The sequence below is a fragment of the Anomaloglossus baeobatrachus genome, chromosome 4 (genome assembly GCF_048569485.1).
Source record: "Anomaloglossus baeobatrachus isolate aAnoBae1 chromosome 4, aAnoBae1.hap1, whole genome shotgun sequence".
Lineage (NCBI taxonomy): Eukaryota > Metazoa > Chordata > Amphibia > Anura > Aromobatidae > Anomaloglossus > Anomaloglossus baeobatrachus.
Window position 1 is genome coordinate 502318876 of NC_134356.1, and position 24999 is coordinate 502343874.

At 46.0% G+C, this 24999-nt stretch overlaps 1 protein-coding gene across 2 annotated transcripts in view; it reads right to left on the minus strand.

Annotated features, from left to right (window-relative positions):
* SECISBP2L (SECIS binding protein 2 like) overlaps positions 1–24146 on the minus strand; it is a 138871-nt gene extending 114725 nt beyond the window's left edge. For both annotated transcript variants that reach the window (XM_075345809.1, XM_075345808.1), the window contains exon 1: positions 23902–24146. In XM_075345809.1, coding sequence (XP_075201924.1) covers positions 23902–23919 — 18 coding nt within the window. In that variant the 5' untranslated portion in view covers positions 23920–24146. The remainder of the gene's footprint in view (positions 1–23901) is intronic.
* Positions 24147–24999: the final 853 nt, after the last annotated feature.

Consider the following 24999-nt stretch of genomic DNA (forward strand, 5'->3'; position numbering starts at 1 on the left):
GAAGTGCGGGCAAATCCACATCTAATCCATCATTACACAGGAGCACACCTACTATTATTTCTATTAACAAGATTAACTCCATGACATCAGTGTAATCCATTCAAGGCTATTAATAGGCAAACTAAGCCCGTCCTGGGTGGATGGGAGGTAAGTAACATGCTAGGAGAGCCATCATCTACTATAGGCTGACTGCAATGTAATCTGCACATCACACTATGTTCTGTTTAAAAGGGACAGGGACTAAAAACAACCCAAAAGGAATAATGCATCGTTCTGCTACACCCCACTTCTTATTTGCAAGCTCTGGCTTCATAGAGCCAAAGGAGGGAAGAGATAGACGGAAAACAAGCAGGTGGGAAGGTGCCCATAAATGACTGGCCCTGCCATGATGCACCAACTGCCTGTACTTGGTTTGAACAGTGATTCTGCCGTCAGAGGCCCTTTAAAAGGGAATCTGCCACCAGGTTTTTGCTATATAATCCAAGAGAGGCATAATGTAGGGACTAAGAGGCATAATGTAGGGACTAAGAGGCATAATGTAGGGACTAAGAGGCATAATGTAGGGACTAAGAGGCATAATGTAGGGACCAAGACTGTGCTTCCAGCAGTGTTTAACGTACAGGACTGCATGCTGTCATTTTGAGATGATCACTTTTCTGCTGCAGATTTAGCAGTGCCCTAAAGGCGGAGCTGTGTACAAACTCACAGACACCACTGATTGACATCTTGCTGCCAATTGGTGGGGGCAAGGTTGCACATAGCAGGTGTCTTAGAGGCACGAGACCCCTAGTCCAGTAGTGATAATCTCCTGAATAGTGATTTTATTGAAAATGGTACATACAGCCTATTTTTACACACTGCTGAAATGGGGCTCTCAGCACCTATATTATGCGGTTCTCAGACTATACACCTGCTGACCTCCCTTTAAAGGGAACCTGTCAGGTGCAATATGCACCAAGAACCACAAGCAGTTCTGGGTGCATATTGCTAATCCCTGCCTAACCGTCCCTGTATACACTAGCATAGATAAAGGGATTTTTAGAAAAAGTATTTCTAAAGATCTTTTATTTTATTATAATAAAGGGTGGCTCAGTGGTTAGCACTGCAGTCTTGCAGCGCTGGGGTCCTGGGTTCAAATCCCACTAAGGACAGCATCTGCAAGGAGTTTGTATCTTCTCCCCGTGTTTGCGTGGGTTTCCTCCGGGTTCTCCGGTTTCCTCCCACACTCCAAAAACATACTCACAGAGAACCTAGATTGTGAGCCCCACTGGGGACAGTGTTGCCAATGTATGTAAAGCACTGTGGAATTAATAGCGCTATATAAGTTTTAAATCCTCACACATACATTGTGTGTGTGTGTGTGTGTGTGTGTGTGTGTGTGTGTGTGTGTGTGTGTGTGTGTGTGTACACGCACACTAGTCCCAAGGGCGTTATATCCCTCGAGACGTCCACCCTCTTAGCATCAGGCCTGTGGAGTTGGTGCTCATTTTGGTGGAGTCGGTATAAAATGCACCGACTCCTAAAATATATAATAAATTGGGGACAGTAGTGCAATGCAGAATGTGCTGAATATTTTACTAAATAATAACATTTAGTATAATGCTTATATTTAAGTGAAAAATGTATTGTAGTACAATGTGAACTTCAGACATTTAAAGGGGTTGTCCGACATTAGCTTAACAAAAATGTTTGAGTTTATCTGTGCTGTATTGTCATATAAATCACACCTACATTGTTATTTTTTGTTTTCTAACTTTTGTTCCTCTTGAATTCACCCTTTATTCTCTGCAGCTCTTGTTTATATTGAGCTCCAGCAAACTGACCACTTCCTGTGCAAATCCTCAGTCAGAGCTGTCACCACCCACTCCAGTGTCCAGCCTCGCCCCCTGCACACACATTCCCTGTCAGTATTCTTCCCCAGCACCTGACCTGGTATCACTACAGCATTGCAAATAACAGCCCCACATATGGCTCTGCACCGCACACACACACATATGGCTCTGCACCGCACACACACACATATGGCTCTGCACCGCACACACACACATATGGCTCTGCACCGCACACACACACATATGGCTCTGCACCGCACACACACACATTGCTCTGCACCGCACACACACACATATGGCTCTGCACCGCACACACACACACACACACACACACACATATGGCTCTGCACACGCACACACATGGCTCTGCACCGTACACGCACACACATGGCTCTGCACATGCACACATATGGCTCTGCACCTCACACATATGGCTCTGCAACCCCCCCCCATCCCCATCCCCATCGGGAACACATGTGGAGTACATACTCACCTGTCCTCGGTCCCCGCCGCTCCTGCACGTTCGCGCGCTGTCTGTGCTCTGGCCATATCAGCACAGTAGTGATGTCACCGCTGTGCTGAAGAGAGCACAGACAGCGGGAGGGACAGCGAGGAGAAGCTGCGCTGCTTCTCATCAGCACTTTCAAATGTACCGGCATCGGTGATCTGTGATGCCGGTACATTTGAATGTGCGATCCTGGGCAGGGGGCCCGGTGCTGGAGCTGACACCACGGCAGCTGCCGCCAGGCCCCGTCCCCAAGTCACGGACCCCACAGCAGTGCAGGGGGAGGTTACTGGAGGTGCGGGGGAATGTGTGGGAGGGTGCAGGGAAGGGGACGGGGCTCATCGCACTGTACCCGCCCAGCAGGGAGGCGACATGCTGTTCCACATTTGCATGTCAACATGGCCCTGCCCATGTTGACATGAAATGACCGGAAGCAGCAAAATCGCGGCAGGAGCGGTCACATGACCGCTCTGAGCCGGGGGAGAGGGGCTGACAGCAGGGCAGGTAAGTGGTCTCTATCTACTTACCTGCCCCAATGTAGCCCAATAGGGAAATAAAAAAAAAAAATGTCAAAGAAGCCGGATAACCCCTTTTATCATTTTTATGATACAATAATCAAGATATTTGGATAGAACAAAATATACTTATTAGAATACAACTCTAGAACACAAAAAACTAATAAATTGTAAATATGCAATACTAATATATATATATATATATATATATATATATATATATATATATATATATATATATATATATATATATATATATATATATATATATATATATTATATATATATATATATATATATATATATATTATACACACACACACACACACATATATACATACACACACAAGATATATATGTAATCTACTGTATATTACATAGTGTATTACATATTTACAATTTATTACAGTTTGTGTTCTAAAGTTGTATTCCAATAAATATATTTTATGTTCTATCCAAATATATTGATTATTGTATCATAAAAATTATTAAATGTCTGATGTTCACATACACATGTTCATGTACTACAATAAATTTTGAATGAATTGAAAAGCATGTTAGTACGCCCCTGTCCGCTTGCTAACATGCTAAGAGGGCGGACTTGTCAGGGGACATAACGCCCTTGGGACTAGTCCCTGCACTCATTAGCATAAGATAAAAGATCTTTAGAAATACTTTTTCTAAAGATCCCTTTATCTATGCTAGTGTATACAGGGACTGTTAGGCAGGGGTTAGCAATATGCACCCAGAACTGCTCTACTGGGAGCATACAGGACCTGACAGGTTCCCTTTAATCATATACATATATGTATACATATATACATATTATATATATGTAACTTTTTACACCATGCTACACCTCAAGACAAATCATTTTGTTGGAACTAAAAATTTCTAACTACTATAGTTTTCTAATCAATTAATAATATCAGTTCTTCAAGTCCATGATTAAACTAAGCATTTGTGTCACCAAAACATTAAACTGGTGAGATTATGTATTTAGCTATATTTATTACAAGTTCAATTAACCGTGTATAGGTCAAATTCACATCTGTGATAGTAATTTTGGGGTTCATGCTGACGACACATCTGTCAGATAAGATCCCAGTGACTATTATAGGATTAAAGGTTTCTATCATTTTGCTGGAAAGATTGGTGCAGAACACTACTCTTTTAAAGCGGTTGTCTGAGACTTTAACATTAAAGCTGGTGTCACACACAGCGACAACGAGAACGACGTCGCTGCTACGTCACCATTTTCTGTGACGTTGCAGCGACGTCCCGTCGCTGTCGCTGTGTGTGACATCCAGCAGCGACCTGGCCCCTGCTGTGAGGTCGCCGGTCGTTGCTGAATGTCCAGCTTCATTTTTTGGTCGTCACTCTCCCGCTGTGACACACACATCGCTGTGTGTGACAGCGAGAGAGCGACGAAATGAAGCGAGCAGGAGCCCGCACTGGCAGCTGCGGTAAGCTGTAACCAGCGTAAACATCGGGTAACCAAGGGAAGACCTTTCCCTGGTTACCCGATGTTTACGCTGGTTACCAGCCTCCGCTCTTGCTCAGTGCCGGCTCCTGCACTGTGACATGTAGCTGCAGTATGCATCGGGTAATTAACCCGATGTATACTGTAGCAAGGAGAGCAAGGAGCCAGCGCTAAGCAGTGTGCTGCTCCCTGCTCTCTGCACTGTGACATGTAGCTGCAGCACACATCGGTTTAATTAACCCGATGTGTACTGTAGGAGAGCAAGGAGCCAGCGCTAAGCGCGGTTCCCTGCTCTCTGCACATGTAGCACAGCGACGTTATGATCGCTGCTTCTGCTGTGTTTGACAGCTGAGCAGCGATCATAACAGCGACTTACAAGGTCGCTGTTACGTCACCGAAAATGGTGACGTAACAGCGACGTCGCTGTCGTTTAGTGTGAACCCAGCTTAATAGCCTACTGATAAGCCCAGGATAGGTCATCAATATCTGATCAGTGTGAGTGCGACACCCGACACCTCCACCGATCAGCTGTTCCTGATGCCGGCGGCAGACAGAACTACTCAATGGTGGAGCTGCACAGCTCCATCAGCTATATAGTTGCTGCAGCAGGATACTGCATGTCCACCCGCTACTCTAATCAATAGGGAGCGGACGTGCGGTACTCAGCTGCAGCCACTATACAGTTGACAGAGCTTTGCTGTGCAGCTCCATCATTGAATAGTTCTTCAAGGTAGGGGAAACAGGAACAGCAGATCAGTGAAGGTGTCTGTGTCGCACTCCCACAATCAGACATTGATGACCTATCCTGTGAATAGGCTATCAATCTTAAAGTCTCAGACAACCCCTTTTATCTGTCACCAGGTTTTCGTTACCTCATTGGAGACCAGCATAATTACTAGAGTCCCTGACTCCAGTGATGTGTCCCTTATGGAGCTGTTTTCTGTCATTTTGATAAAATCAATGTTTTCTCTGCTGCAGATCTAGCAGTTATATAGAGCTCATGAATATGCTGGACTACCTGGCAGCACGCCAAGTAGTTCTCTAACGATAAAATCACTGTTTAATGAACAGAAGATTATCAAACCTACACGAAGCAGCTCAGTAAGTGACACATCACTGGAATTAGGATCTCTGCCCTACATTATGGTGCTCTCTGTTAAAGCCTGGTGGCTGCTCCCCCTTAGAGACTACAACTGAAGCTCAAGGAAAAAAAAAAAAAAAAAAAAGCCCAAGATGCTGATGTAAACAGAGGCTCAGTAAATACACTGCACCCATTTATTTTTTTTTGGAGGGGTGGGGGTGTTACAGCAGGTCGTATTTTCAGTGCCGTTATAAAATGTCTGCCTGGTACAGTGCACATATTGTTGACAGACACATCTGTAACTGCTTAGGGTAGTTTGGATACTAAAATGCTATTTACTTCATTCTGGGACGTAGCTCCCCCTATTTTGGATCACAAGACCTAATATTGACCCAGCAATGAGCTACGGAAGTTTCCTTGGCAGAATGTGAATATCCGCTCTGGATGACAATAAGATCTGTAACATGGATGTGGCTATTACAAAACGTATAGTAATCTACAAACTGCAGCTCCAAGACCCCGAGCAATCAACTGATCACACAAGCAGCTTAATATAAAAAGCAGACATGTCTTGTAGCCGGCTGACTAGGGGCCCTCACACGTCCGGGGTCTGGAGTGTATGCAAAATATTGGCCAAGCTTCGTCAGAGTTTGGCAAATGTGCACAGAGTTTAGTCTTTTTTTTATCCATTGGAAAAAAATTTTAAAAAAACCCCACATCTTAAACAATATGAAATACAAACAGCACACTGATGGCACACAAGCGCTGTCTTTTTTACATTGACCAATAAATTTGCAATGGTGAGTAAACCGCTCAGAATAATTTGGATTAATCTGCATATAAATGATGTCTATAAATTGATTTTTAACAAATTAATACATTATTTGAATGCAAGAGTAAAGTTTAAAAAAGGAATTGTGGCAGTTTGAGGGAGTCTGTCAGCCAAATCGGACCGTATAAACGAGCGCAGGGGTCATGACCAGTTCCTATAAATAAATGGTGCATAAAATGAGAACAATGGGACTAGGAAAATATGTTCAAGTGGGTTAAGTGGCTTAGTGATAGGAAGCAAAGGGTAGTTATTAGTGATGAGCGAGTGTATTTGTTACTAGTCACTATTCGCAGAATAGTACGGTACTTGGGCTATATAGCGAGTAATGGTGTATTCGCCAGAGTGCTTCAGGTCACCAGAGGTCATACCGTGGGAGCCCGGGTATCAGTCGATGAACTGAGTTATGTCACTGCTGCCAGCTGGGTCCTTCTCATCAGTGTGTCCCGGAGCCTGGAGAAATCAGACGTGTTTTCAGTCTCTCCAGGCTCGGATGTCGCAGAGCCAGGACCATCATGGGACCTCGTGTGGATTACGTCAGACCTGCAGGTGTGTATTGGGGGGGGTCTTAATAAATTGGTGAAAGAAGGGGATTTTTATATTTAATTCCAAATAAGAGATTCTTTTTGTGTTTGTGTTTATTTTTTTTCCACTTACAGATTAATAATGGGAGGGGTACCTCAGAGACGCCTGCCATGATTCATCTAGGACTTAGTGGCTGCTATGGGCTCCCATTTACTCCTTATTACCCCGATTGCCACCGCACCAGGGTATTCTGGATGAGCGAGGTAAAGCTCTGGGATTGTCGCATCTAATGGATGCGGCAATTCCGGGCAGCTGCTGGCTGATATTTTTAGGCTGGGGGGGCTCCCAAAAACGTGGGTCTCCCCATCCTGGCCTGAAAATACCAACCCTCAGCTGTGGGGCTTTATCTTGGCTGGGTATCAAAATTGGGGGGGGGAACGCACACTGGTTTTTTTTTTATATTTATTTTACTGTATGATATAGACTCGCCCACAGGCGGCTGTAATTGGTTGCAGTCAGACAGATGTCACTCAGCTTGGGGGCGGGTCTGACTGCAACCAATCACAGGGAGAATAAGTGAATATGTGATGAGGCTAATGAGCGGGTAGGGAAGAAGAAGGAGAGGCTGCGGGAGCAGTGTGACAGCCGTCCCGCGCCTGTGATCAGTAAGTATGAAGTGAAGAGAGAGAGAAAGAATCAATGGCATAATACTGTGACATCCTCATTCCCAGAAACCATATGTGAGTCAGAAATGCATGAGATATATTCTCCAGGCTCTCCCCATTCACTTTCATCACTTTCCCATCCATTTCAGCCTTTTCCTCAGGCCCCCAGACCTCTCGGTTGAGTCCAGCAGAAAATTACTCGCATTATCCATTGACTTGCATTGTACTTGCTATTCGTAACGAATACACGAGTATTACAAAGTGCTTGTTACGAGTGTAGAGATTAAGAATATTACGGTATTCACTCATCTCTAGTAGTTATTAATGGAACACACTGATTGGGTCACTTAATGGTTTGACAGCACAGGGGTCAGTATTGGGCCCTCTTTTTAATATATTAATTACTCTAGAGAATGTAAAGAGAATAGAATTTCAACATATGTAGATGATACTAAACTGTGAAAGGTAATCAACACAAAAGGAGAATGTAAAATTACAGAGAGATCTTGGGAAACGAGTCTTGGGTAGAGAATTGGCCACTGAAACTTAAATGTCATTAAATATAAAGGTCATGGACTCGCATATGTATTTTTAGGAAACAAATATGGTTAATATTAGATAAAACTCACTGAAAAATACAGGTATATTGGGTGAACAACAAATTCAATTTTAAAGACCAGTGTCAGGCAGCTGCCGCCAAGTAATATAAAATAATGGGATGCATTAAAAGAGGCATAGAGAACACAAATAACTAGTGCGGCCAGATTTCAAATATGGTGTACAATTTTGGTATCCAGTGTATAAAATAGGACATAGCTGAACTAGAGCGCGTGCAGAGAAGCGCAACCAAGGTTATTAAGGGAATGGGTGGACTGCAATACCAAGATAGTTTTTCCAAAATGAATAACCCCATGTTTAATAACCTAAGGCATAGGAGCCATTTTATTACAATGTAAATTTTTCCAGTGATATTTTACACCTAGTCCTGCAATAAAGACAAGGGGAGATCCTCTTTGTATAGAGGAAAGAAAGCTTAATTATCTGGGGAACTAGTCTGATGGACCTACTCAGATCAATTCACATCAGATTCATGGGTTTTTGATGGACTTTTGTCTTTTTTCAACCTTAAAACTACAAAATCCTAAGGCTATGTGCACATAGTGCGTTTTTCGGGTGCGTTTTTGGCCTCAAAACTGCATGACTTTGCTTCCCCAGCAAAGTCTATGTTTTCATTTTTGCTGTCCGCACACAACTTTTTTTTTAAGCTGCGTTTTTGAGCTTAAAAAAAAAAAAAAAAAAAAAAAAAAAAATGGGCATGTCAATTCCTTCCTGCGGTTTTCTGCATTTCCCCCCCCATGCAATGCATTGGAAAAACGCAGCAAAACGTAGCCAAAAACGCACCAAATCGCGGTAAAAACGCATGCGTTTTGCCGTGTTTTTTCCCAGCGGGTGCGTTTTTGTGCATTTTTAGTGGCCAAAAATGCACAAAAACGCAGCGTCAAAAAAACGCAGCGTGTGCACATAGCCTAAAGCTGTATTACATGCATTATCAATCTCTATTTGCTCTGGTAGGTTTGTTTAAGGCCGGTTTCACACATCCGGCTTTTTGCCGGTTTGCCGGATCCAGCGCTCTCCCATACAGTGACTACAGTACAGTGACAGCGCAACAAGCGCCGGTCACGTGCTGTCATGTGACCGGCGCATGTGACCCGGAAGTTACAGCACTGTCACTGTACTGTATTGTCTGTACGGGAGAGCGCCGGATCCGGCAAACCGGCGAAAAGCCGGATGTGTGAAACCGGCCTAAGTCTGTATAAAGTGAATATAGAGGGGAAAAAGTATACCACCTCTCCCGTATGATGTACAAATACCCCAATAGGGTGTGTAAAAGGGAGTTGCTTTGATGTTAATCCATTTGGTTGTTAAATTAAATAGTAAAGTATGTGCAGAAGTTACTTTATCTACATGCTGTACTTATCTCTCACTTTCCAATCACAAATCCACGATCACTCCTGTGCTCACTTCTAAAGTGCTTTATTGTTTCTACAGGAAAAGTTATCATACTCTGGTTATATTTACAGTCCCGGAAGCAAAATCTCAAATAATAAACGTGGGATTCCACCAGCAATGATATATCCATCACTAACAACTCCATGTTTGAGTCATTGGGTCAAAAAGCGTGATAAATAGAGAGGAAGAGCTTCAGTTTGTGAACACTAATTAAACACAAAAGGAAACGGAAACAATGGGATTTTATGTATCTGAAAATGTGAATAAACCAAAGCTTCCCCTTATGCATCCGCAAATGAAGAGAAAAAAAGAATGTAAAGGAAATGAAGATCAAGTGTACATGGTTGTGTATAAAATCCTATACATAGGGCAGGGCTACAATGCAAGTCTATACAGCTTCATTCCATCCCTACCAGTCACAAACACAAGTCATCTTGCAAATGTCACAAAATATACAGTGCCTTGGGAAAGTATTCAGCCCCCTTGAATTTTTCAACCTTCTCCCACATTTCAGGCTTCAAACAAAGATTAAAATGTTAAATTTGATGGTGAAGAATCAACAAGTGGGACACAATTGTGAAGGTGAACAATATTTATTGCTTATTTTAAATTTTTGTAAAAAATCAAAAAACTGAAAAGTGGAGCGTGCAATATTATTCATCCCCTTTAAGTTAATACTTTGCAGTGCCACCTTTTGCTGCAATTACAGCTGCAAGTTGTCGCGGGCGGAGGGGCTGCACTCGCTACGCTCGGGTCCGCGGCTGCTGCTCGGTGGCTCGAGCGGTGGGCCGGACCCAGGGACTCGAGCAGCGCTCCTCAGCCACGAGTGAAAAGGGGGTGGTTTGTTTTGGGAGATAGTTTGTGACGCCACCCACGGGTCGTGGTGATAATGGGCACCACCGCTGCTGGTGACGGGGATCCCAGGAGCGATGGTAGGAAGCAGCTAGGATGTTGTCCCCTCCGTGGGTAGGGGTTGGTGATCCCGGGGCCCGGTGGTGTAACGGGGAGGCAGGATGGCCGGGGTGCAGGGTTAGCGCGGCGCGGTGCCGGATGGCACTGTGGTACTCACTCAGTCACAGATGCACAGAGTCTCTGGTAAACCAAACGGCTGGATGGACGGGTCCCGCAGCCGGCTGCAGTGTTTGTGCTCTTCCCGGACAGGGTGATGGTGGCTGTCTTTCCCTGCACCTTGTTAGAATGATCTGACTCCTGTGGTTGCCCACCGGTAGTCCGCTCCCCGGCGTATAGGTACCGAAGGAGCCCGTTTTGCCCGCAGGCGCTGGCCCTTGGATCTCTAGGCTATGGCGGTGGCTGTGTATCCTCACGGTGTGGACTGTTGCCTTCTGTCGGGTCTTGGTTGTTAGGAAACCCCTGGGGTTCCGGTCACTCTCGGATTTGACCGCTGTCGGCGGCTCCAAGCCTAGTCGGGGTCCGATGGCCCTGCCTTTGTGCTTAGCTTCACTCCGTTCCCCGGTTTGGTACCGGCGGGCCACCGCCCGACCCCGGTCCTACGGTTCCACAGAGATCCACTAACTCTTGCAGACGGCCACCACCGTCTGCCAACCTTGCTGTTTGTGTCTGGGCCCCTACCCAGACACCGACAGTTTCTGACCTCTCACTTTCACTGTCTACTCAGATCTGTCTCTTTTCTCGCCTACAGGTGTGTGAACTCCTCGGTGGGTGAGGCCAACCGCCTGGCTCCGCCCCACCTGGTGTGGACATCAGACCCTAGAGGGAGGCAACAAGGGTTTTTGTCTGATTGGTGTGAACTATCCAGGGGAGGGGGTGTGGTGGTGTTATGTCTGTGACTACCTGGCTAGTCCAGGGCGTCACACAAGTCGCTTGGGGTATGTCTATCAGTTTTGCACATCGAGAGACTGAAATTCTTGCCCATTCTTCCTTTGCAAACAGCTGGAGCTGAGTTAGGTTGGACGTAGAGCGTTTGTGAACAGCAGTTTTCAGCTCTTTCCACAGATTCTCGATTGGCTTCAGGTCTGGACTGTGACTTGGCCATTCTAACACCTGTATACGTTTATTTGTGAACCATTCCATGGTAGATTTTGCTTTATGTTTGGGATCATTGTCTTGTTGGAAGACAAATCTCTGTCCCAGTCTCAGGTCTTTTGCAGACTCCAAAAGATTTTCTTCAAGAATAGTCCTATATTTGGCTCCATTCATCTTCCCTGTCCCTGCTGAAGAAAAGCAGGCCCAAACCATAAGGCTGCCACCACCATGTTTGTCAGTGGGGATGGTGTGTCCAGGGTGATGAGCTGTGTTGCGTTTACGCCAAACATATTGTTTGGCATTGTGCCCAAATAGTTCGATTTTAGTTTCATCTGACCAGAGCACCTTCTTCCACATGTTTGGTGTGTCTCCCAGGTGGCTTGTGGCAAACTTTAAATGACACTTTATGGATATCTTTGAGAAATGGCTTTCTTCTTGCCACTCTTCCATAAAGGCTAGATTTATGCAGTGTACGACTGATTGTTGTCCTATGGACAGACTCTCCCACCTCAGCTGTAGATTTCTGCAGTTCACCCAGAGTGATCATGGGCCTCTTGGCTGCATCTCTGATCAGTCTCCTTGTTTGAGATGAAAGTTTGGATGGACGGCCGGGTCTTGGTAGATTTGCAGTAGTATGATACTCCTTCCATTTCAATATGATCGCTTGCTCAGTGCTCCTTGAGATGTTTAAAGTTTTGGATATCTTTTTGTAACCAAATTCAGCTTTAAACTTCTCCACAACAATATCATGGACCTGCCTGTTGTGTTCCTTGGACTTCATGATTCTATCTGTGCGTTAAACAGAACACTGAGTCTCTCAGAGCAGGTGCATTTATACAGAGACTTTATTACACACAGGTGGCCTATATTTATCATCATCAGTCATTTAGGACAACATTGGATCATTCAGAGATCCTCAATGAACTTTTGAAGGGAGTTTGCTGCACTGAAAGTAAAGGAGACGAATATTGCACACCCCACTTTTCAGTTTTTTATTTTTTACAAAAAGTTAAAATAAGCAATAAATTTCATTCACCTTCACAATTGTGTCCCACTTTTTGATACTTCACCATAAAATTTAAAATTTTTATCTTTATATTTGAAGCCTGAAATGTGGGAAAAGGTTGAAAAATTCAAGAGGACCCGAATACTTTCGCAAGGCACTGTACATCATTTTTTCATTACATATACAGGAGCAATAAGAAATGGAAGTTGTTCCCAGCAATTTGTCTGCAACTTACAGGGATAATTTTCTTTAGATTGGCCTATCATACACCAGAAAGTAAAATCTAACTGAAATTATGCAGATTTTATTTTCAGCTAAACAATGGTAAAAGTAAGGGTGATGCCAAACCTTCCTAACCAACGCTCACTGTTTAACACTAGAACTACTGAGGTAGTCATTTTGACTACTTTGCACCATGTATTTCTATATAGGTGTCACGAGTTCAGTAGTTCTAGTGTTAAAGGGAACCTGTCAGGTCCCATATGCGTGCTGACCTACAGGCAGGGTGATGTGTGGCCTAGAAACCCCTTCCTACCCATCCCTGTGTTGTAATATTGTGTAATATGAATGTATAAAAAAAACGTTTTATTACTTACATACTCCCTATGTAAATGATCAGAGGCTCTGGTCCCCTGGGCGTCGCATCGCACCGTGGGCGTGATACCATGGATTTACATGAGCGATGTCACCATCAGCTCTCCTTGAGATCCCGCGAGTGCGCACTTGCCATTCCCGCAGCCTTGTTATCCGGGTGCTTGCTTGCCGGCTTCAGACATGCTCTGCACGTGGTTGGAAGCACAGGAGTCTTCTGAGCATACTTGGGTAGATATAATGGTTTGCTCGTCTCTTATTTCATTGTCACGGCAATTGGAAAAACCTAATTCTGGCGTTTTGATTTTTTTTGTTGTTACGCCCTTTACCGATCAGATTCATTTATTTTATATTTTGATAGATCAGGCATTCCTGAAAGCAGCAATACCAAATGTGTATTTATTTATTTTTACACTTTTCTTGTTTTCGCTAGTCCCCTAAGGGGACAGAGAGCCTGCACTATCTGATTGCATCTTTTGTTCAGGGCGATGCTTCAGTATCTCTCTGTACAGCAGAAAGCTGATCTACTGTGAATGCTGCTGCTCAGCCGGGGTTCACATGAACTACGTTATGACAGTGACAGGAGTGATCAGCTGACCCCCGACTGTCATAACCCATTGACCTCCCGTGATAGCGTCAAGGAGCAGCCAATGGGGGGCAGGGAACAACAGTTAAGGTTCACTGTTCGAGATTCACAGCAGGATTTAAGTGGTTAACAGGCGCAGGTGGATCTCTGATCCACTCGGGCCTGTTAGCGGCACGTCAGCTGATCAATCACTCAAAATGTGTGGGGAAACATATAGGCTCAGCGTGTGCGCCCGCACCAAAGCCTGGGAGCCAACACTGGACATATTGGTACGTACAAGGTCGTGAAGGGATTAGATAAAGGAGAAAGGGTAAGTTAAAGGTCATGAGCTTAGAATCAAGTTCACACAGAAGAGGACTTTGGAAATAAACTTATTTTTGTACATTTTGAGTTGTTTGGTTATTACTCTCACTGTAAGAAATGAAAACAATGGAGATGTGAAAATTTCCATTCCTCATTTAGTTGCATAATTCTTTTAGACAGATGCTCTACTAAAGCTGTGTACCTACCTACAATGTTTTTAGTGATTTTTTGACATTGCATCTAGAACGCAGCATCTAAGGGGTACTTTGCACACTACGACATTGCAGCTGCGATGTCGGTGTGGTCAAATCAAAAGTGACGCACATCCGGCGTCGTTGTCGACATCGGAGTATGTGAATCATTTTTACTACGATTAATGAGCACAAAAGTGTTGAAATTGTATGATCTGTGTAGCGTCGGGCATTTCCATAATTTCGCTGCAGCGACAGGTACGATGTTGTTCCTCGTTCCTGCGGCAGCACACATCGCTCCGTGTGACACCGCAGGAGCGAGGAACATCTCCTTACCTGTGTCCCGGCTGCAATGAGGAATGAAGGAGGTGGGCGGGATGTTTACGTCCCGCTCATCTCCGCCCCTCTGCTTCTATTGGCCGCCTGCTGTGTGATGTTGCTGTGACGCCACACGACCCACCCCCTTAGGAAGGAGGCGGTTCGCCGGCCAGAGCGATGTGGCAGGGCAGGTAAGTGCGTGTAAAGCTGCCGTAGCGATAATGTTCGCTACGGCAGCTATCACAAGAGATCGCTGCTGCGACGGGGGCGGGGACTATCGCGCTCGGCATCACTACAATCGGCTAGCGATGTCATAGTGTGCAAAGTACCCCTAACAGTTCTGGCAAAGTGGAAAGCATTTATATAAATTTAATGCCCGCTGTGTACGGTTTTTGTTGTTTTTATTTTTATTTTTTTTTAACAAAGTGTAACATGACCTGCAGTGCTCGTTCAATTGCATTAGTTGCGGAAAATCTGCAGGTAAAAAACGCATGAGTCTTAATGCAATTCCATTGCGGAAACATCAAAAAACGCATGTAATCCACAAGTTTGCCATTGTTTACCAATAGGAACTATCAAATACTAAGCAGCGTTGTTTAAAAAATGACAAAGAGAAAAAAAAATACAAGGCAAAAATGTAAACAAAAAGGTCCAGAAATTCTGCAACATCAAAACCTTACCAATTGCTCATCGTGCGAAGGTAGCCTAAGGCTCCTTTCACACATCAGTTTTTTGGCATTAGGCACGATCCGGCGAAAAAACTGATGCGACGGATCCGGCGAAAAAATGGATCAGTTGCATCAGTCTTTTGACAGCTCTGGTGTGATACTGAGCATGCTGAGTTAAAAAAAAAACTGATCCGCTGGCCGCTGGATCCGGCATCCATAGGCTTCCATTATAAAACACGGATTCGGGGCGATCCGATTTTTTTGCCGGACACAAAAACGTTCAATTCAACCTTTCATCCTGCTGCCGGACAAATAAATTTTGCCGGATCCGGCAAAAAAACGGATGAAACGCAAGGCCATCTGGCACAATCCGGCACTAATGAAAGTCTATGGGGGGTAAAACTGATCCGGCGGCATCAGACGCCGGATCCGTTTTTTCATGTTTTTGCCGGATTGTGCCTGATGGCAAAAAAGTGATGTGTGAAAGCAGCCTAAGACAGACAAGGTGTCACTTTTACTTTCTTAAACATTTATTAACCTTTTAGATTGAGCGACAGCAGTGGGGTTCACTAATAAAATTAGAAATAACCCGCCTGATCATTGTGCACACATTGTATGCTACAGGCTCTTTCCCTATAATGTGAATTACTGAGTTATGTCTTAGGTAATGTTTAGAAAGCTGTAGATATGTAAAAGGTGAATATTTGGTACAGAATGAACTGCCGGCATTTCAGAAAGGTCATGGAGTCTACGTGGTTATACGTGGTTATATATCCCCTGGCATACCTGAGAATAATGTCAGAGTGGCTGGGTTTCTTCTTTTTACATTCCAGCCTGTATAATTCCGCATTACTTGCTTACTGCTTTCACTCCCATCATATTCGTCTGCATTCACTCATAGCAATGCAGGGCCCTCCGCTGCCTCCTAAGGCCCCATTCACACATCAGTTTTTTGCCATCAATCACAATCCGTTTTCTCGACGGATCCATCGCAGATTGTGGCTAAACTGATGCGACTGATCCGTTTTTCGACTGAACCATCTAGCTAGGGGCTAAATAATAAATTGGAGCGTGCTCAGTTAAACAAAAACGGATTCCGTCATTTGACGGATGACGACAGATCCTGCAGCCATAGGCTTCCATTCTACCAAACGACGGATGGCGACAGATCCGTCATAGATAAAAAAAAAAAGTTACTTTGGCCGTCGTCTCCGTCCGACGGACAAATATTTTACGGCGGATCCGTCGAATGATGGATGAAACGTGAGGCCATCCGTCGCAATCCATTGCGAATACAAGTCGATGAGAAAAAAAACGGATCCAGTGGCATCAGTCGCCGAACCTGTTTTTTTTTCAAAATTCGATGGATTGTGACTGATGGTAAAAAACTGATGTGTGAAAGGGGCCTAACAGCCATACTATGGAGGCGTAAAGGTCGTGCCCAGGATGTAACATCTACCAGTATCTATAGTGTTAAATAAAGAATAGCTTCAGTGAGAATCTCTTTTACTCGATTTTATTTCTACTCCCGCTTTTCACTTGTATCTTCTTATTACTCCAGGTTGTAGCATTATGGTGATTGCATTAACTAATCGTCTGATCTAAAGGTTTTGCCAGATTCGCTCTTGTATCAGCACTTTTCACGTGCCCACAACTACAAAGATTCATCTGGTACCAATTATTATCTCGTAATAGTTTCCATTGGATATTGATATGGTAACGCCTGTACATATGCCGCAGAAAATAGAGGAGGCTCCTCCCATAGAGGATAGAGAAAAGGACTGGTTCTTGGCGTAGGACAGACGAACGTTTATTCCAATGGCAGTGTGTAATCCTTCATGTAGCTCACACTACTTGAGATTGATATTTACAGACCCTACTCCAGCAATATGCCAATTGTGAGGATCCCGGGATCAGTATTTTGTTGGTGAACCTACTGCTACAAAAATGGAAATCCATGTGTGACTAGATCACTTAATTATTAGCTCCCTCATCCCAATTAACAAAGCAATATCTGTGCCAATATCCTGTAAGTAGTCCGCTGCAGCTCATCAATACTCCGCCAGGGCGGACATCCACTGATGAAATGGTAAAGGCCACAGCAGACACACAACAATGCCAAGGACAGTGGCACTGACATTGCAGGAATGGCGGAGGCAAATATCCATTTTATGTTAATTGGAGATCTTAACAGTTTACGCAGGGGTCAGGGTCGTCCAGGAGAGGACAACCCCTTTACATACCATTAAGTACAATGAAGTGAGGCACAAGCATAGATGGCCACCTTTTTGGCGCAACAAAAAGGAGTCAATGGATCCCATTCTCTAAAAATTTCTGAGGGACAGAAATGACTGTCACCCGGCAATACCCACAGAGGCAAGCAGTTCTCTGATCACATGGTTGGGGGCCAAACCTAGTGGCACAGTGCACTACATGTGGACGTGGCTGCAGATTGTGCACCCGTCACCTAATGCATAAAGTGGCCCAGTCCACTTAGAGTTGCCAAACATCCAGACATTACGGAATAGTATGTTTAAAGACGGCACCATCAATGGGGGAACAAAAATATGAAAGAGACCTCTGGTTCCACCGCCTGAATTCTTGCACTTGGGCAGTAGAGTGATTCTGCCAAAAAAGAGGAGCAGCCAAGAATAAGCAGGCACTGGGAGCGGCTGCATCTCCTACCAAAAAAAAAATGCCGAGTGGTAATAAAGAACAAAACGGGACACCATGACCGTTACAGAATAGGAATGGCCACATACAACATTGTATATACATCACGGTACAAAAAGTAGGTTTTAAATAAATCGGAAATTGAGATTTGACAGAATCAAACAAAAGTTTTATGAGAAAACACTCCAAAATAGATTTTCCAGGTTTCTGTACAAACTCCATGAAGAAAGAGAAAGATGTTGCTGGTATCCAAAACTGCAGGAAAATAGATCAGCAACAATGCTCTCTGGCTCCAATGGCAATGTAGAAGCGGCATAGGGGATCAATATGCCAGATTTCAATACAAATAGTTAATTGCCTCTTTAGGAAGGAAGTACTGTAGATGAACGCCACCTATTGGAAGTAACAATCCTAAAAGTCAGAAGAGACCCTTTAACGAGCGTTGTCATATGACTTAGGATTTATGCCAGATCAGAACCTCAATTTGCAGACACTGCTTCGGGGTGATTGCCCCTCATCAGTGCAAAGTATGAGATCTGATCTGGCTGTATGAGAGATTAAGATGGGGTGTAAGGGGAAAGCTATTCTCCTTATGGAGACTGACACACCAGTCCGGCATGCCAGTAGTGAGGAGACAAAAATAGTTAAAATACAAAGCAATGCATTTTGGCTGTGAACCAGCCTTCTGGAGGCGCAGATAGCTCCGCATTGTCTTTTTTTCACTTTTCACAGGGAAATTTCCAGTATCATGTTCTAACTGGTATCAAAAAGACCTTCAGTTTGCAGAATAAAGACTGGTGACAATGATCATTATTTAGCCCCCACGATCTCCTCAGTGCTCGCACAGATCGTCGGGGCCTCTCGGGCTGTTCTCCTCTATGGACTTCTCCCAGTCCAGCAGCAGTATATGAAGCCTTTGTCTTTTGTGTAGCTGCACATAGAAGATGTCGCCAGCAGGAACTGGCTGGTCAGCGGCCCCCATGCACAAGGTATTGTATATATTTAGATAAAAATAATGCTTTTGTCTATTGTCATTTCCATTCAGCTGAGTGCTAGTAAATGTAAAGCATTGTATGAGGCACAACGCAGATATCAGTTTAAGAGCAAAAGCTTTAGAGCGGTCGCTGCAGCAATTCTGAACATCGAGGCAATGGTAACAACAGTGGTGAACCCAATCATGAGACTTCCAGAAAATCAATTACCTTCCATCACATGTAAAGTTCTATTTAAAGGCTTTCTGCACAATACACTTCCTTAAGTGACTTATGCTGGAGGAATTCTAGTCATGTAGTCAATCAGGAAATCAGCTCTCGCGAAAAGCACACTGCAGCTCAAACCAGTCCAGCCAGCTACGGGGAGAACCGCTGCGGGAACCACGAGCAGTGCTGAAATGACACGCATGGGAATCTGCAATTACATATTGTGGAATACATATTCCAGCAAGTATGCCAGGTATTCCTGATCCGAGAGGATTACACCTGGTATAAACATCTGCCTCATATTCCAGAACAGTCATTACATGGCAGGTATGTGTTCTCAGCAATGTCGTGGAGAAGCCGAAAACACAAATGAGCGCAGCACGTACCCCTCCTAAATATGGCACTGATGTCTAGGAAAGGCCTCATCACAAATGTGGGCAACAACTTATTCAGCTTCTACTAAAATACAACTGGTCCATGCTGTGCAGCACAAGGATGGATTAGGCGATGGTGACGGTACGCTCCAACATGGCGGAAACAGCAATACGGAATGGGTTTTCCAACCGGTTTAAAGGGAACCTGTCACCAGTTTTTTCGCGTATAAGCTGCGGCCACCACCAGTGGGCTCTTATATACAGCATTCTAACATGCTGTATATAAGAGCCCAGGCCGCTATGTAGAACGTAAAAAAAACACTTTATACTCACCTAAACTAGTCGGTGCGGTGGATATGGCTCAAATGGGCGTCTTCGTCCTCCGGTGCCGGCGCCTCCTCTTTCGGCCATCTTCGTCCTCTTTCTGAAGCCTGTGTGCCGTGTCTACATCATACACACTCGCCGTTCCCGCACAGGCGTACTACAATACTTTGATCTGCCCTGCTCAGGGCAGATCAAAGTGCGCCTGCTCAGGACCTGAACGCCGGCGAGTGTGTATGACGTTGGACGGATCATGCACCGCGGCTTCAGAAGATGGAGGATGAAGATGGCCGAAAGAGGAGGCGCCGGCACCGGAGGACGAAGACGCCCATTTGAGCCACATCCACCACAGAGATCAGTTTAGGTGAGTATTATAAAGTGTTTTTCATGTTCTACACAGCGGCCTGCGCTCTTATATACAGCATGTTAGAATACTGTATATATGAGCCCACTGGTGGTGGCCGCAGCTTATACACTGAAAAACTGGTGACAGGTTCCCTTTAAGAGTAGCACCGACATGACTGACATTTCACAAGATCTCATACAAATGTTATGGAGAAAATACAGTAAGAAATGCTACAGATTTCAAATCTTCAAAGTGTCGATTTATCGCCCCACCCAAAGACTTCAGATTACCGCTCCATGTCTACTGTTTCCAATATGGATGCCACAGTGCCATGGGGTGAAGACAGTGTTGCAAGGTCCATGTATGAAGTTGTGCCCGGACTGGCCACAAGGCTCCTGACATGAATGACAGTCTCATACATTCCTGAGGCGATCAAGTTCAGGTCAGGAAACCAGCGACCAGACTGTTACAAAGCCTCAACCATGAATCTCCGGTATCAGTGCTAAGGAAAAGGCAAAAGCAAAACACACGATACTGGTAAATGTATGGCCACTGTTCAGTGCCAGGATGAAGGGTCACTAAGGAAAATGACCATTAGATGGCCGGTTGCCCAGCTAGTAGACACCTCGGCTGGCTCTCCCATACACAGAAGTGGCCACTTGGTCAATTACTCGTGTATATTACGAGAAGGCGCCGCCAGACAAGTCCGACAGCGGCCTATCTCCAGAAGAACACTACGAACAGCCATCCGAAATTGTACATAGATGACCAACCCTTCCCCTGACAAATTGTCCAAGGCTCCTGTACACAGACGGTGGTTGAGTTTGGCCGACATTAGCCTCATGTATGGGATGGGGGGGGGCTGAAATATCAAAATCCAAATGACATAAGAAATATCTTCCACTGCTCATTTGTTTTGCCATAAAGGTGAATAAATGCTGCTGAAATGTTAGCTGCTGTTTTGATGATTTTTTTTAGCTGAAGCCAACACTAAATAATTATATTATAGGTACAGGATTCTTTTCTCAGTCATTTAAAGGTATCAATCACAGAGAACTTGCAATCTGGATCTCCCCCTTACAAACGCTGCGGTCTATCGACCAGGACATCTGGAATGTTGGTGACAATCGGCTTTAGAGAACGGAGGGAAGATCAAGAGGACGATTCGCTCTAGTTTCATCTAATGTGGATGGGGACAGAACATGATGTCTGATTAAGCCAAAACAAGAATGGCAGATAGAAGAACGTCATAAAGAGAAGACTCCTACCTTCAATTACAAATGCATATAATGAGCTATATATGGAGGCCTCTGATTATATTCTGCCTGGAAATAAAGTTAGTAGTAACAAGCCCAGTATGTCCTCACTGAACGTATCACTCGGCACACGCAGCGATCAATTCCAACTGTTTCTGACAAAATCAAATTCCCCTCCAATAAAGTGCACATTACTTATCTGTAAATGAAGATCTTAAAACTAGAACAATGTATCACCTTCTGCTAAAACCACATTGTCAATGAAACAGTGACTGCTGGTTATTGCTCCCAATGGGGCTTGAAACCACAACTCCCAGCAAGTCCTGACAGCCTAGTTAGTACTCGTGGTCAGTAAGGCTATGTGCGCACGTTGCGTATTTGCATGCAGTTACGCTGCGATCTGCACTGCAGCGTAACTGCATGCGTCCTGCGTCCCCAGCATAATCTATGAAGATTATGCAGGAGACGTGCGCACGTGGCGTATAGAGCGCAGCGTTTCGGCTGCTGCCCGAAGCACGCGTTCTAAGTAGTGACATGTCACTTCTTTCCTTGCATCCCCCGCTCTGTCTATGGGAGGGGCTGCACTCAGAGCGCATGAAATCGGCTTTTTTTTTTCACTACAGACTCTTTCTGCAGCGATTTGAAGCGCACGTGTGCTGTTCAAATCGCTGCAGAAATTTCTGCAGGGACAGACGCTACATGCGCACATAGCCTAAGATTCTCAGGTGAGACTCTCCCCAATCTCACCAGATAACTGATGTCTGAAAAGACACTACAAGTCCTGACAAAACAATGTAAATGCACATCCTACCACCCCAAGATCACCCAGGTCACATCTTTACAGTCTGATGTCAGAAGAAGGCGATTCTGATCCAGGTCACCAGTCGTCAACCTTTCTATATGTGATCCGTAATATTCAAGGGAATCTATTACCAGACTTTTGCCAACTAATCTGACAGCAGCATACTATAGGGGTAGAGACCCCGATTCCAGCGGTGTGTCACTTACTGGGTTGCTTAATGTAGTTTCTATAAAATCACTGTTTAATAATAAGTATGTAATCATTAGAGGACTACTTGGTGTGCTGCCAGGTAGTCCAGCACATTCATGAGCTCTGTATAACTGCTAGATCTGCAGCAGAGAAAACAGTGATTTTATCAAAATGACATCAAACAGCTCAGTGAGTGACACATCACTGGAATCAGTGTGTCTGTCTCTACATTATGCTGCCCCCAGATGGGGTAGAAAATACCTGATGACAGATTCCCTTTAACCTGACACAGGCAGAAATATCCAACTCAGACCTACAGCCGGAAAGACTGGTGGTCGCTGACCACACCGGACCTCAGAATTCAAATATTGCTATTAGTGTACAAGAGATCAGAATAGAGTCTCGTGAGCAGAAGACGATGATCCAGATATAAAAGATCAGCGAGGCCCATCACACACCTGTACGAGCGAGGACTGCACTGTACACAGGTGACCGCTACATATCAGACACAAGGGGCACAGGCAAGGGGAACCACTGCGAGGTATAGCGTGGGGCGAGACGGGCGGGCGTAGCGTGGGGCGACAGAGGGCAAGCAGCCGGACGGGCGTAGCGTGGCGCAACAGCGGGGAGGGCAGGCGGCCGGGCGTAGCGCGGCGCAACAAGGGAAGCAGCCGGCCGGGCGTAGCGCGGCGCGACAGCGGGGAGGGCAGCCGGACGGGCGTAGCGCGGGGCGACAGCGGGGAGGGCAGCCGGACGGGCGTAGCGCGGGGCGACAGAGGGCAGGGCAGCCGGACGGGCGTAGCGCGGGGCGACAGCGGGGAGGGCAGCCGGACGGGCGTAGCGCGGGGCGACAGAGGGCAGGGCAGCCGGACGGGCGTAGCGCGGGGCGACAGAGGGCAGGGCAGCCGGACGGGCGTAGCGCGGGGCGACAGGGGAAGCAGCCGGGTGTATGGAGGACACCAGCCGGGTGTATGGAGGACACCAGCCGGGTGTATGGAGGACACCAGCCGGGTGTATGGAGGACACCAGCCGGGTGTATGGAGGACACCAGCCGGGTGTATGGAGGACACCAGCCGGGTGTATGGAGGACACCAGCCGGGTGTATGGAGGACACCAGCCGGGTGTATGGAGGACACCAGCCGGGTGTATGGAGGACACCAGCCGGGTGTATGGAGGACACCAGCCGGGTGTATGGAGGACACCAGCCGGGTGTATGGAGGACACCAGCCGGGTGTATGGAGGACACCAGCCGGGTGTATGGAGGACACCAGCCGGGTGTATGGAGGACACCAGCCGGGTGTATGGAGGACACCAGCCGGGTGTATGGAGGACACCAGCCGGGTGTATGGAGGACACCAGCCGGGTGTATGGAGGACACCAGCCGGGTGTATGGAGGACACCAGCCGGGTGTATGGAGGACACCAGCCGGGTGTATGGAGGACACCAGCCGGGTGTATGGAGGACGCAGCCGGGTGTATGGAGGACACCAGCCGGGTGTATGGAGGACGCAGCCGGGTGTATGGAGGACACCAGCCGGGTGTATGGAGGACACCAGCCGGGTGTATGGAGGACACCAGCCGGGTGTATGGAGGACACCAGCCGGGTGTATGGAGGACGCAGCCGGTGTACCTGCTCGTTGATCTCCATGGTCGCCGGGCCTGTCTAGGAGCGGACTGGCAGCGAGTCCCTGATGCTTCTCCTCGGCCTATGAGGGGGTTCTAGCGGTCGCGGCGTCTCCCATCTTGTCTCTGCCGCTGTCCCTCCGTACTGTACCAGGGTTGTTGCTGTCTCCGCTCGGCCTTAGCCCACACACCCCACCCCGAGCCGCCCAGCTACGTAACACCCGCCGACCCGCGGCCTGGGCGGAGCGGAGAGCTGTGTGACAGGGAGTCAGCTGTGACGGAAGCCGAATAGCTCTTCAGTCCGCTGAACGCGAAGTAGCTGTGATCAGGCTTGTCACGCCGTGTGTGTTCTCTAGACCCCTGATCACACTGTATGGCGCCACACACACGGACAAACACACACTGTACACACACACACTACACACACACACACACTGTACACACTGTATACACTGTACACACACTGTACACACACACACACACACTGTACACACACACTGTACACACACACTGTTCACACACTGTACACACACACTGTACACACACACACTGTACACACACTGTACACACACACTGTACACACACACACTGTACACACACTGTACACACACACACACACTGTACACACACACTGTACACACACACACTGTACACACACACACTACACACACTGTACACACACACACTGTACACACACACTGTACACACACACACTGTACACACACACTGTACACACACACACTGTACACACACACTGTACACACACACACTGTACACACACACTGTACACACACACTGTACACACACACACTGTACACACACACACACTGTACACACACACTGTACACACACACACACTGTACACACACACACTGTACACACACTGTACACACACACACACACACTGTACACACACTGTTCACACACTGTACACACACACTGTACACACACACTGTACACACACACTGTACACACACTGTACACACACTGTACACCACACACACTGTACACACACACTGTACACACACACACTGTACACACACACACTGTACACACACTGTACACACACACACACTGTACACACACTGTACACACACACACTGTA